At 48.3% G+C, this 14,640-nt stretch overlaps 1 protein-coding gene across 8 annotated transcripts in view; it reads right to left on the bottom strand.

Annotated features, from left to right (window-relative positions):
• The window catches only part of TTC7B (tetratricopeptide repeat domain 7B), a 215,736-nt gene that overhangs the window by 187,080 nt on the left and 14,016 nt on the right, over positions 1–14,640 (bottom strand). For 7 of the 8 annotated variants that reach the window (XM_037745151.1, XM_037745149.1, XM_037745150.1 and 4 more), the window contains exon 2: positions 106–260. In XM_037745151.1, the coding sequence (XP_037601079.1) occupies positions 106–260 (155 nt within the window). Of the gene's footprint in view, positions 1–105; positions 261–14,640 lie in introns of those variants that run through there. The other variant, XM_037745152.1, reaches the window with a different exon arrangement.

Genomic DNA, 14,640 nt, shown 5'->3' on the forward strand with positions numbered 1-14,640 from the left:
TTCTAAGAAGACAAGCCATGCCAGTGTGCAGGTGAGCCTCAAATGTCATCCGGCTTGACCCTGAGCACCCTTCTAAACCACACACTGTCCAGAGGCCCACCGTACCTTAAGGTTCCCTCGGTCCAGGGCGGCGGTCAGATGCTTGCGGACCTCAGTCAGCTGGGGCTTGGGGCCCCGGGGACTGGCCCCCTGCCTCAGCGGGTGTTCCTTCAGGTACTGCTCCAGCTTTGATTCCCCGAGAAGAAGTTCTGCCATGTCATCTACAAAAACAAAATGAGAAGCCAGATGGGAGGAAGGAATGGCTTGCAAGTGGAACCCCCACCGTGGGACCCCAGAACCACCAGACCCCGAGGCTCCAGGCCCCCAGCAAGGTACTTCCGGAACGTCATAGCCTTCACAGGGTCTAGGCGGGCACCACTTCATAGTGAATTTAGTTCATTTAAAAAATGTCCCAGTAGCATGTACTCACGCAGGTGTTGGCTCAAGTACTCAGTCATTTCTTTGGCAGTAGATACATATCAACATGGAGAGAGTTCAAGTTCAGTAGGAAAAAAACAAAGGTGTCTTATGATGTATTCGGTATAATCTTTATAAAACACATACAAGGTCAGGCATGGTGGCTCATGCCTGTAATCTCAGCACTTTGGGAGGCCAAGGCAGGCGGATCATGAGGTCAGGAATTCGAGACCAGCCTGGCCAACATGATGAAACGCCACCTCTACTAAAAATACAAAAAGTGGTACATATCTGTATTTATCTAGGTGTACATATTTACATTATTTAGCTAGGTGTAAATGTTTTATTAGCTAGGTGTAGTGGTACATATCTGTAGTCCCAGCTATTCGGGAGGTTGAGGTGGGAGAATCACTTGAACCCGGGGGGCACAGGTTGCAGTGAGTTGAGAAGGTGCCATTGCACTCCAGCCTGGGTGACAGAGTGAGACTCCATCTCAAAGCACACACACACACACACACACACACACACACACACACCAGTGTTATGTATTTTCAAGAGTGGCGCAATGAAATCCCCAAGCTCTTCTGTTGTCTCCTGTGGAGCTGGTAGAATGTCTGTACAGCCAGATCATCAAATGAGTCTATGTCAAAATGACCTGAAATGCAAATCTATATTCCTGCAGAATAAGAGAGTTAGTCTGTTTCTGTCTAAAAGTCAAAGCTATACAGATATCTGGGAATGCCTGCATGAAGCTTTTACTCCGGAGACCACACTACTTATGGTTATAACTTGTTGATGTCTATACTGGCTTAATTCAAATGAAAAGCTAACTCCAGGAGCAGCTCTTTGGAATCCACACCCACCCCCCAGACTGTTCTGAATAAACCCAGAATAACTCAGACTGGCCTAAACATGGTCTATTTTTCTGGGATGGGACAGAACATAATTATATTGAAACATAAAATCAGTTTTCAAAGGTCTGGAAGGACATATCTTGACCCCATGACAGTAGTTACAGCTGGGGTGCTGGGGAGGGACCTCCACGGGGTTGGTGGCAAAAAATTGACTTTAGCTTTGTCTTTAACATCCTGGTCCTAAAAACAAGAATAGATTTGCTTATTATAGATGCAATCTAAAATTAATTCAAAAAGTCATCACTGAGGACCCCCTAAGATTCTGGGTGGTCAGCCCACCAAAGGCCAAGAGCTAAAACAAAAGCCTTTTGAACATGCTCTCAGCAGTCAGCCCAAAACTGCTGAATCCATAGGTGTTAGCAGTGCTCTATGTACTGGGAACCCTAAAATAACTTTTTAGAGATGAGACCTACAGTCCTGGGAGGAGCCAAGTAACACTTAAACAGGGCTGAGTTCAGTTACTGAACTCAAGAATTCATTAGATGTCCAAGAACAAAAAGGAAATCTGGTAGGGTGCAGTGGCTCATACCTGTAATCCCAACACTTTGGGAGGCTGAGGCAGGTGGATCACCAGGGGTCAGGAGTTTGAGACCAGCCTAGCCAATATGGTGAAACCCTGTTTCTACTAAAAATACAAAAAAAAAAAAAAAAAATAGCCAGGCATGGTGGTATGTGACTGTAATCCCAGCTACTAGGGAGTCTGAGGCAAGAGAATCACTTAAACCCGGAGTGGAGGTTGCAGTGAGCCAAGATCACGTCCCTGCACTCCAGCCTGGGTGACAGAGCAAGACTCTGACTAAAAAAAAAAGAGGAAATCAGGCAGGGCCACACCAGCATCCAACACCGGAAGACAGTGAAGCAGTGCCTACAGGGTACACCGGGGTAGAAAGTGCAACCCCAGTGCATGGGGCCGGTCCAGACACCAGCCAGGCACAAAGGCTGCAAGCAGCCTCCTCCCAGACACATGGGCCCTTCTCAAGAAATGAAACCCAGCTCATAACGACACCCAGGACTCAGGAACAAAGGACATGTAGGCAAAGGCCTGAGTGTTTCTTACAGAATGCTAAATGCCCTCCAGAATTAGAGCCTCAGAACAGAATATGAAGTGTCAAAAAACAATGCACTGCAAAAACAATCATATGTCAGGGTTGGGAGGAGCTTCAGAGTGCCATGCCTTTATCTTTCAAAAATCTCTATTTTTAAATTTTAGTGAACTCTCAGGAAATAATGAGGAACCATTTATTTACAGCTCAAAAATTTTTTAAAATTCATTTTAGTTTCTATTTTCCCATTAATATGTATTAATAAACTTATTAATACTTACTATAATAGAGCAGTGCTGTTCAATAGAAATATATGCAAGTCACATATGTAATTCTGAAACTTTTTTGTTTTGTTTTGTTTTGTTTTGTTTGAGACAGAGTTTTGCTCTTGTCGCCCAGATGGAGTACAATGGTGCAATCTTAGCTCACTGCAACCTTCGCCTCCTGGGTTCAAATGATTCTCCTGCCTCGGCCTCCCCCCGAGTAGCTGGGATTACAGGAACTCGCCACCATGCCAGGCTAATTTTTGTATTTTTAGTAGAAACGGGGTTTCTCCATGTTGTCCAGGCTGGTCTTGAACTCCTAATCTCGGGTGATCTGCCAGCCTCAGCCTCCCAAAGTACTGGAATTACAGGCATGAGCCACTGCGCCCAGCCTTAATTTAAAAATTCTAATAGCCATATTAAAGAAGGAAAAGAAGGCCAGGCTCGGTGGCTCCTGCCTGTAATCTCAACACTTTAGGAGGCCTAGGCAGGCAGATCACTTGAGCCCAGGAGTTTGAGACCAGCCTGGGCAACATAGTGAGACCCCGTCTCTACAGTTTAAAAAAAAATGGAATTAATTTAAACAATATGTTTTATTTAACCAAAATACTATCAGGTCAACATGCAATCAGTATTTAAAAAATATTAATGAGTTCTTGCATTCCTTTTTCATATTAAGTTTTCCAAATCTTGTGTGTATTTTACACTCACAGCACATGTTGACTCTAACCAGCCACATTTCAAGTGGTCAATAGCTACAGGTAGCTAGTGGCTATGATACTGGGCAGGAATATCATCACTGTTTATAGAAGTATGTCTAAATATCTACCTTTATATCTGTCTATGTCCCTACAAAGATGCCTAAAATGATTATCACTTAGTGTAAACAATAGGAATTTCTGAATGATAGGATTTGAGGTAATTTGTAAATTCTCATCTTTGTAGTTTAAATTCTTTGCATTGAGCAAAGTCCTTTTATGTCACTTTTAGGAAAAAAAAAAGAAATTCTTCTTTAAAAACTGGAAGTATATATGCCAGGATATTAATAGCAGTTATTTCTGCGTGGTAAGATTATCCGTCTATGTTGAACTTCTTTTCTGTATATTTTTAAATTCTATAAAATAAAATAGAACTTGGGATTCAGAGTCCTAGATTTAAATACAAGTTTGTCACTCAGTGACTTTGGTCCAATGATTTAACCTCATTGATTCAGGGAGGCAATTACAAGAAAGCACCTCTTTCAACCTGAACAGAGGGTCCCTCTGTCCTTTCTCCTGGCCCCTCCCGGCCACCCCACCCCTCCTCGCCTCCCTGCCACAGGGACCCTGCATCTGAAAATGGCTGCTTTGGGCAGTCTCTAGGCCAGGGAGCAGAAACAATGGGAGATCAGGACCCTGGCTACCTATTCTAGCTGTGGAAACCACAGGAGATCAGGACCCAGGATACCTATTCTAGCTGTGGGGACACAAGGCTTACCCTCTCAGAGCCACAATTCCATTTACAGACTGTGGGCTAGAGCTACTGAGTTCTCAGCAGGAAAACTATGGCCCAGAGTGACGACACCTCCTGGCTGGGCCTTAGAGAATGAGTAGGACCTGGGCTGGCAAAGAGCAGAGGGAAGGGCAAACCAGGCTGAAGAAACAGCACAACCAAAGCCACAGCCCAGAGCCCAGGAAAGCGGAGGAAACCAAGGGGAATATGGTGTGGGTAAAAAACTGGAGAATCAAGCTGGAATCGTAGCACCAAGATGTTAACACTTCCCCCTCCCAACCTCCCAACTCAGCACCCCCACCACTGGAACACATCCACAGCCCTCAGCAATGGAAAACAGGTCCTGGCCGGGCGTCACATGTGCCACCCCTTTGGAATGCTCTGGCATCCTGAGGACACCGGTCACCGATACTTGGTAAACACCTACTAACCCTCCAAGCTCTGCGGACTTCTCCTCCAGGTGCCCCATCCCAAACCACCTCCAGCAGCCCCAGGAGCCCTGAGCACCCTGGATGTTGATCAATCTGTCTGCCCCTTCTAGACAGTAAGGACAAGGCCTGAAGGAAGAACCTGTGTGTCATGCGCAATGACTGGCTCAGAGTCCGTGCTCCGTACATGGTGAATTAATTCAGTGGTAGGGAAGGCATTTGCATCCTCCCCGGGTTAGGATGGTCACTGCCTGGGCAGAGTCTGCTTGTTGTCCCAGAATATTCACTCTCCCTTTCTTCCTTTAGTATTAAAATTCCCAAATGTTATCAGGGCACACGGCTGCCCAGCTAAGGGCTACACTTCCCAGGCTCGCTGGTGGCAACGTGGTGCCACGTGACTACATTGTGGCGACGTGGCCATGTGACTACATTATGGCAATAGGATGGGAGCAGAAGTGTTGCACGAGGCTTCTCGGTTGAGCCTTTAGAGGGAATGGGCTTGTCCTCCAGTCCCTGTTCACCCTACCCCACAGGCTGGAGCATGGCGGTGCTGCTGGAAAATGGCATGGCCGTCTGAGACCACAGCTGGAAGCCATCTATTGAGGATGAGCAGAGCAGAGCAGTACCACACAGGGAGGCTTGCTAGATCCCAACACCAGAGCTGCCGCCGAGCCCCCGACTGCTTACAATCAATTATTACATGAAAGTGAAACATTAACTTCTATGCTGTTCTACTTTCTAAGTTGCTGTAGTTCCGACCTTTGTTACAGGGGCCAAACCAAAATCTTAACCAGATCGTCCAAACAAGAAACCAACTTCAGGCTGAGAACTCCTATCTGGAAACACCCCACCAACCCCAGTCCTCAAGTTCACTAGTCTCCAGACAGAATTCCTAGAACCCATCTGAGGGCCTCTGCAGAATCCACAGACCCTGCACTTCTCCCGCTGCTTTGGTTTCACATCCCAGGATTGCCAAACTTTCATTTAAATGATGGGTTTCATAGTTGCAGACAGGTGTAAAAACTGCTACCCAAGTGCTAGGCAGGATTCAGGGCCTTTGTGTTTCTCTGATCTGATGCTGGGGGAATGCGCCAGAGTCATGATGCCAAGATGTGGAGAGCGCTCAGTTCCATCAGCAGCAACTGGGGGCCAGGCGCTGTGGCTCACGCCTGTAATCCCAGCACTTCGGGAGGCTGAGGCAGTCGGATCACTTGGGGTCAGGAGTTCAAGACCAGCCTGGCCAACATGGAGAAACCCTGTCTCTACTAAAAATTAAAAATTAGCCAGGTGTAGTGCTGCACACCTGTAATCCCAGCTACTCGGGAGCCTGAGGCAGGGGAATCATTTGAACCCAGGGGGCAGACATTACAGTGAGCCAAGATTGTACCACTGCACTCCAACAGAGGAAGATCCCGTGTCAACAACAAAAAAAAAAGCAGCAACTGGGAGAGGGCAGCACAGGAAAATATTCAATGGAGAAAAGAGGTTTTCCTCAGAATTAGGAGATAGTCCCTTCCCTCACGACACCCCAGTCTCTCAAGACCATTCAACAGATACGGGCTCTAACAAAGATGTGTACAGTATTGGATGGAGGTGGGAGAGAAGACAAAGTTTGCACCAAGAATGTGATGCTACACATTTGCAAGATGGAAAATGTGGGGAGAAGCATTCCAGACAGAAGGAATCGAATATGCAAAGGTATGACACGCCCTACTCGTTTGGGGAATTGGAAGTCTTTCCTTTGAACCAAACCACGAAGAGCTGGGAGAGTGATATGGTCTGGCTGTGTCCCCACCCAAATCTCATCTCAAATATGGTAATCCCCACCTGTCAAGGGACAGACCTGGTAGGAGGTGATTGGCTCATAGGGGCGGTTTCCCCTATGTGTTCTTGTGATACTGAGTTCTCACAAGACCTGATAGTTTTATAAGTGGCAATTTCCCCTGTGCTTTTTCTTTCCTGCCGCCTTCTGAAGAAGATACTCACTTCCCATTCACCTTCCACCATGATTGTAAGTTTTTTGAGATCTCCCCAGCCATGTAAAACTGTGAGTCAATTAAACTTCTTTCCTTTATAAATCATCCAGTCTCAGGTATTTCTTTTCTTTTTTTTGAGACAGAGTCTCATTCTGTCACCCAGGCTGGAGTGCAGTGGCACCATCTTGACTCATTGCAACCTCCACCTCCCAGATTCAAGGAAGTCTCATGCCTCAGCCTCCCAAGTAGCTGGGATTACAGGCACTCACCCCACCATATCTGGCTAGTTTTTGTACTTTTAGTAGAGGCAGGGTTACACACGTTGGCCAGGCTGGCCTCAACTGATCGGCCCACCTTGGCCTCCCAAAGAGCTGGGATTACAAGTGTGAGCCACTGCACCTGGCCAGGTCTTTCTTTCTTTCTATCTTTTTTTTTTTTTTTTGAGACAGAGTTTCGCTCTTGTTACCCAGGCTGGAGTGCAATGGCACGATCTTGGCTTACCGCAACCTCCGCCTCCTGGGTTCAAGCAATTCTCCTGCCTCAGCCTCCCAAGTAGCTGGAACTACAGGCGTGCGCCACCACTCCCAGCTAATTTTTGTATTTTTAGTAGAGACGGGGTTTCACCATGTTGACCAGAATGGTCTCGATCTCTTGACCTTGTGATCCACCCACCTCGGCCTCCCAAAGTGCTGGGATTACAGGCATGAGCCACCCACCGTGCCCGCCCCCAGGTATTTGTTTATAGCAGTGTGAGAATGGACTAATACAGAGAGGAAAGGGGAATCGTCAGGGGAGTTTCCTGCTAGGCAGGTAAGTATTGGCTCCTCAGTTCCAAAAAGAGCACCTGCTCTGAGCAGAGAGATTACAGTCTCATTTGAAATTGAACATGGTGGCTGCTCCCCCTCACCCCAAAAAAGGTGAATTCCCTGCCATTCACTCTCCCAACCAGGAGGGTAGAGATATTAAAAACACCAAGAGTCAGGCCAAAGAAATCACCCAGAGGCTGCACGATTCAGTCCTAAATGATGGAGGGCCTGGGTGGTGTGACCAACACTCCATGAGCACTGCCTGCCCTGCCAGGGACCTCGTGGGCTCACAATTTGAACCCAATAGCAAGAAAAGACGTCACCTAACCAGCATTCATTGCCCAATAATGTGTCCAGCTGCAAGCCAGGACAGGGTGACAAGAAGGAAAAAAGGCACTCCAGGGCATACAAGAAAATTAACTCCAGACAGATTAAAGAATTAAATATAAAACAGGACCAAAACATTAAAGATAGGCTTTTACTTTCAGCCAAGAAGGAGTATTAGGGACCAAAATTACTCTCCCATTAGAGACAACCACAAAAACAAGACGGAAAAAAAAATGTTTTCAAGACTTTGCGCATCATGCAACAAAGAACAGTGACCCCCGAGAGCTCGGTAACAAACCAGGTGAGCCCACTACGGCCTTGAGAGCTTCCCAGTGCAACACAGAAACAGGGACCCTACATCAGAAATATGTGCAGGAGAGGCTTAAAACCCCAAGTGCCTACGCACTCACCAGGCACAGCGTGGCGCGCAGCTAGCTGCGGAGCAGCCAGACTGCAAAGTGGGGCCAGAAATGCAGTTTCCAGAAAGGAGAGGCTACAGGCGGTGCAATGCAGGGAAAAGAGCTTTGGCCTCCAGCAGCCCTGGGCTTAAAGCCCACCTCCCTACCTCACTAGCTGTGTGGCATCAGGCAAGACACTTAACCTCTCTGAGTCTTGGTTTTCTCATTTAGGTATTGTGAAGATTAGCGACAATAGGTAATGCATACAGTCTGAAGTAAGTGGTGAATAAACATTAGCTATTGTTATTTCCATTATTTAGGATTAACTATTTCCCAGAACAGTTATGTTGAATCTTGTGGGGCCAGAAAGCTGTGTTCACCAGGCCTGCAATACAGCAGGAAGATATGAATGTTGTGTGAGTCATTAATAGCCCGGCTACACCGAGCTCATGGTAAGCGCCATGCAGTGTAATGAGCAGTTTACCCGATCTGGATAGTCCTGGACACGATACTAGGGTGCTATTATCATCTCCATCTCACAAACAGGGGACCAGGCAACAGAGGGGAGCAGCATGCCTAAGGCCACAGAGCTGGCCCATCCTGGAGCTGGGTTTGAACCCAGGCCTTCTGCCTATACTCTCTCAGCATGCCAGGCACAAATGACATCATCAGCCTCCAGGAGGGGCCCAGCTTCCCTCCCAACCAGCTGGGTGACCCCAGCCCACTTAACCCCTCTGGGGCAGAAGCTGGATGAATGGTTTCGGAGTCCCTCTCCACCTGCTAGAATTCTCAGGGAACAGGGGTAAGGAGGGACTCAAGGGTGCCCAGGGCTGGCTTCGCTTTTCCCTTGGGCATTATTTGGGGGTTGAGTGAGGCTGCAGTAACCAGCTCCCCAATGGCTTATATAGGGATATAGGGATAACACCTAAAGTCGAGTCAGATGTGGTGACTCATGCCTGTAATCCCAGCACTTTGGGAGGCTGAGGCAGGCAGATCACAAGGTCAGGAGTTTGAGAAGAGCCTAAAATTACAAAATACAAAAATGAGCAGGGCATGGTGGCACGTGCCTATAGTCCCAGCTACTCAGAAGGCTGAGGCAGAAGAATAGCCTGAACCCGGGAAGAGGAGGTTGCAGTGAGCTAAGTTCATGCCACTGCACTCCAGCCTGGGTGACAGAGAGAAACTCTGTCTCGGGGCGGGTGGGGGCGGGGGGAAAGCCTGAAGCTGAGACCACTAGTGAGACCCTCACCAAGGAGATATGGGGAATTAGCCCCTCTGCAGAGGGTCCATGCCCTGGCTCAGCACAATAGAGCTACTGCTGTGAGCCCTGCGGCTGGCACAGCTCGATGCCCAGGGGCACTTGGCCTCCTTGATCCCCCCCCATCTCCGGGAAGGTGAGGCTGTGGCCTTTGCCTCTGGAAGGGATTGCCCTTCCTCCCAGTTCCTCCCTTGCAGGATAAGCAGCTGACATGGAGAGATTTGATCAGATGAGGAAAAAAAAAGACTCTTCTCTGTTCCTAGGAGTACTTGACACCAACACAAAAAAATCTCAACAACTCAGATTCTACATCTATAGAGAAGCATTTAGGTCTATTCAAACCATTCCTGCTGCAGCTGGGATCCAGGAGGAAGAAACATACCCTTATTCCGGGAGGAGCTGGCTCCTCAGTGTCCCCTTTGTTGCCCCACAACACAGCCAGGTTCTCCATTTCTTTGTCTTTTTATTTATTTATTTATTTTGAGACGGAGTCTCACTCTATTAACCAGGCTGGAGTGCAGGGGCACAATCTCAGCTCATTGCAACCTCTACCTTCCAAGCTCAAGCAATTCTCCTGCCTCAGCCTCCTGAGTAGCTGGGATTACAGGTGCGAACCACTACACCAGGCTAATTTTTGTATTTTTAGTAGAGATGGGGTTTCCCCATGTTGGCCAGGCGGGTCTCAAACTCCTGGTGTCAAGTGATCTGCCCACCTCAGCCTCCCAAAATGCAAGGATTACAGGAGTGAGCCAACTCACCCAGCCCAGGTTCTCCATTTCTTAAGCCTCAGAATGACCTAAGTAAACTCTAGCCCCATGTTTATTGAGCTTCCGGTAATTCCGGGTAACCCGACATTTGTAGTACTTGTGATCCCCCTGCCTCCAGAGTGCCAACAGGAACACAGACCCCGTAGTGTCATGCTGGTAGGGGTATAAGTTAGCATGAGTGTCTCCAGGGGGCAATTTAGCAATTTCCACAAAGCAACTGACATACTCCCATACCAGCTACCCAGAAATTCCAGTTTTACGAAGTTATCCCACAGATATGTGCATTCTTCAGCACAAAGATGTACAGATAGGGATGTTTACGACACACAGCCCTACGGGTAATAGCAAAAGATAGGAATCAACCTATAGTGTCCTTGACCGGAGACCTGTTCAATGAGTTGTGGTGCGCCCCATGCAACATGATGGTGCACCCATAAACACATGGAGCGATCTACATACGACTCCGTGGTGGGCTGGCTGCGATCTTCCTGAATCCCAAGCTTTGTGGCCTCTCGCACTGACCCTGGGCTTGGCCCCAGGGCATGCTCTGACTGATTGAACAGTAGAAATGTTAATGCACGCAGAGGCTTAGAAAAGGGCTTACTCACTTCCTCCCTCTTGCTTCTCTGTGACCACCAAGACAACGTGCCTGGGCCAGGCCGAACCTTGTCGGGTTTGCCTCACGCTGGGCACTACTTGCAGGGGTCTGTCTTACAGACTCTGACTGAGCAATGGATGAATAAAGTATACTGATACACAGATACTATGCTTTGGTAGTTTGGCTGAGGGTCTTTGGCTGCTTACAGACTTCCTGGAGAGTGCTATAAATAGATGCAACCACCGCCCCTTATTACTCCATGAGACTTGCATTTATTTAGTAAAGTTTAATTGGCAAAGGCTTGAGTCAACACCACTAGAGTGAAAGATTAAAGGACAGGTTCTGATGCTTAAAGCAAATACTACTAGTAGGTAATATCTCTGGTCGACTTCTTCTTGAACGGGCTATTTGGCTTAAAGGTTAGTTTTAAGACTACATGAGTAAACAAGCTAGCTAGGGAAACTAGTCACATTCCTTTGTACTTGTGCTTTAATCTCTCTGGCTCCTGCAAAGAGACTCTGGCTGCCTTCGGCCAAGAACTATAGAAAAAACTTTTAGGCCTTTTAAAATGGTTTGAAACTATATTCTATACCTTTCTCTAATATTTTTCCCTTAATATTTTTGTCACCACCCTGAGTGAATTCCCACAGAACTAGCCCAGGCCAACCTGCTGAATGATAAAAGGCCACGTGGAGTAGAGTGGAGCTGTCTAGGAAAGGCTCCATACGTGTAAGAGAGCCCAGCCAAGAGCAGCAAAGTCACCATGCTGACCCATAGCTAGCCGCCAGTGCATGGGCCAGCCTGGCAAGCCCAGAATCATGGGAAATAATAAAAAGTGGTTGTTTTAAAGCACTAAGTTTTGGGATGGTTTGTTATGCAGCAATAGCTAACAATCACAAAGACAGAGAGTTGAAAAAAGCAAGATACAAAAGAGGGTATATAGTCACTATTGTGTGTCAAAAGCAACAATAGGCTGGGTGCAGTGGCTCATACCTGCAATGCCAGCACTTTGGGAAGCCAGGGAGGGTGGATCACCTGAGGTCAGGAGTTCGAGACCAGCCTGGACAACATGGCAAAATCCCACTCTACTAAAAATGCAAAAATTAGCTGGCATGTTGGTGCCTGTAATCCCAGTACTCAGGAGGCTGAGGCAAGAGAATTGCTGGAACTCAGGAGGCAGAGGGTGCAGTAGCCAAGATCACACCACTGCACTCCAGCCTGGGCAACAGAGTGAGACTCCGTCTCAAAAAAAAAAAAAAAAATAACATGTTTTCTTATAAATGTGCGGATAGTCAGAATACTTCTAAAAGGACCCCCTGGAAAGTCTAAAGAGTGGCTGTTCCTATGGAAGGGAGCAAGAGGATACAGAGACGATGGAGGGGGTTATTTCTCACCATATACCCTTTTGCATAATTTGATTTTTATTACCATGTACATTCATTACCTACACAAAACATGAACCAGATCGTTTAAAAAGAAGAAAGATGACCCACGTTACTGCATGCTCTTGGTCTAGAGTGGCTATTCTGGCCACCCTAGAGGGGTCCCCTGGTTCAGTCCATCATCTCAGAGGCAAGGAAGGAGTTTTACATCTGCGATCATGACCAAAAGCCCATCTCCCACTCTCCCTGGGCCTCCAGCCTCATGTACCCACACTCCAGGTCCTCTGCATCTTTCCAAGGCTGTGGCCATCTGACTCACCCAAGGGTGCTTGAACATGTCTTGCCTCCCTCCCTTCTCTTGCTACATTCCCAGCCATCCTTTAAGACACATTTTGGGTCAGGTTGGGGCAGCTTCTCTTGCTCCCTTAGCCCGGGCTATCAGGGTCCTGGTGGCACTTTGCACATCACCCCCATTTGTTCAGCATCTGCCAGCACCAAGAACTTACAGCTGTGAACAGGACCTAGTGGGTCTCTACCTTCAAGGAGCTTACACTCTAGACAGGGAAGACAAAGAGATAAACCAGAAATGGGCCAGACAGGGGTAAGAGCTGTGCAGAGGATTAAAAGAGGGTGGCTAGGGCTACTGTGGACTGGGCGGTCAGATCAGGGAAAGACGCCAAGGGCAGGGCGTCCAAGACTTGAATGAGGAGATGGAGGCAGATCCAAGGGAAGAGCATTCCAGGAGAGGGAGCATCTCCTGGAAAGGCCCTGAGGTGGGAACAGAGCTGGTGTGTCCCAGGAACAGCGGGAAGCCCTGTGTGGCTGGGTGGAAGAAAGGGCATTGGGGTGGGGATAGGCAGAGGGGCAGGTAAGCACAGACTGTGGCGAGGGTCTGGCATTCATGTGAAGCACAACTGGGAGTCTGAAGGGTTTTAAGCAGGGTGAGGAAATGCTCTGATTCCAGTTTTTAAAAGATGCCTGTGTCGGCCCTGTGGAGAATGGACCCGGGATGGGGCTGGTGGCAAGGCTGGAAATGGTTAGGGGTTACTGTAGTAGTGAGGTGACAGTTGTCCATGACTTGTGCAGGATGAGGCGAGAAACGTGCAGAAAGAGAGAAAGAGACTGAGTGGGGGCATGATTTGAAGGTGAAAGAAAATAAGACTTACTGATGGATTAAACTGGAGGTGTGGTAGACAGAATAACAGCCCCCAGAGATGTCCACATGCTCATCTCTGAAACCTGTGGATGTGCCATTTTACGTAGCAAAAAGGGGCTTTGCGGATGTAATTAAGGATCTCGAGATAGGAGAATTATCCTGGATTATTTGGGTGGGCCCACTGGGTCCTTAGAAGAGGGAAGCTAGAGGGTCAGAGTCCAAGGAGATGTTATGATGGAAGCAGGGAGAGCGACTAGAGGAGGCTAAACCGCTGGCTTTAAAGAAGGAGGAAGTCGGCCGGGTGTGACGGCTCATACCTGTAAGCCAAAAAGTTTGGGAGGCTGAGGCAGGAGGATTGCTTGAGCCCAGGAGTTTGAGACCAGGCTAGGCAACATAGGGAGACTTTGTCTCTACAAAAATTTTTTAAATCAGCTAGGCTTGGCGGGGCACACCTGTAGTCCTAGCTATTCGGGAGGCTGAAGCAGGAGGATCGCTTGAGCCTGGGAGGTTGAGGCTGTGGTGAGCCATGATTACACCACTACACTCCAGCTTGGGAGACACAGCAAGACCTTATCTTAAAAAGAGAAAGAGAGAGAGATGGCACTAAGCAGTCCCAGCAGCCTCTAGAAGCTGGAAAAGGCACGAACATAGATCTTCCCCAAGAACCCCCAGAAGGAACGCGAAACCACTGACAGTCGAACTTAGCCCAGTGAGACCCATTTCTGACCCTGACCTCCAGAACGCTGAGAGAAGACACGTGCATTGTTTGAAGCCAGCAAATGTCGATCATTTGTTACAGCGGCCACAGGAAACGAGCACCCCGGGATGAGGAAAGGTGAGAGGTTGAGGATAAATCCTCGATTGTAGACAGCACCGTGGAGCAGAGCGTGGTGCCCTTTTACCATTTACTGCAGTGAGGAGGAATCAAACCAAGAGCGCCTCTTGGGCCAAGTGAAATGTGAGACGACGACATTCAATATCCAAGTAGAGAAACCAAGTCCAGGGCAAAGCCGGAGGACTGCGTGAGAAGGAGCCAGGAGGAGAAACCCGGACTGCGTCTGCTCCCGAAACCAAGATGAGGAAGCGTTTCTGGAAAGACGGATGTTTGAGTGCGTTGGAAGCAGCTGGAACATCGAGTGTAAGATCACAGGCTACCCAAGAGACCTGGCAGCACACAGGCCACATCAGAGGGCCACCTCGACGTGAGGAGTCTCAGGGGACTGCAGGGTACGAGCCCAACTCACTGGACTGAGGGTTTGCTGGGGAAGGGAGCAGAGGGCTGGGCCAGTCCTTAGACAGCAATGGGGGTTCAGGGAGCCTTTAGCAGGGAAGTCTAGGGTGCCTGTGCCTGCCTAAGGGAAGGGTCAGGAGAGAGAA

The sequence above is a fragment of the Cebus imitator genome, unplaced genomic scaffold, assembly GCF_001604975.1.
Source record: "Cebus imitator isolate Cc_AM_T3 unplaced genomic scaffold, Cebus_imitator-1.0 Scaffold193, whole genome shotgun sequence".
Lineage (NCBI taxonomy): Eukaryota > Metazoa > Chordata > Mammalia > Primates > Cebidae > Cebus > Cebus imitator.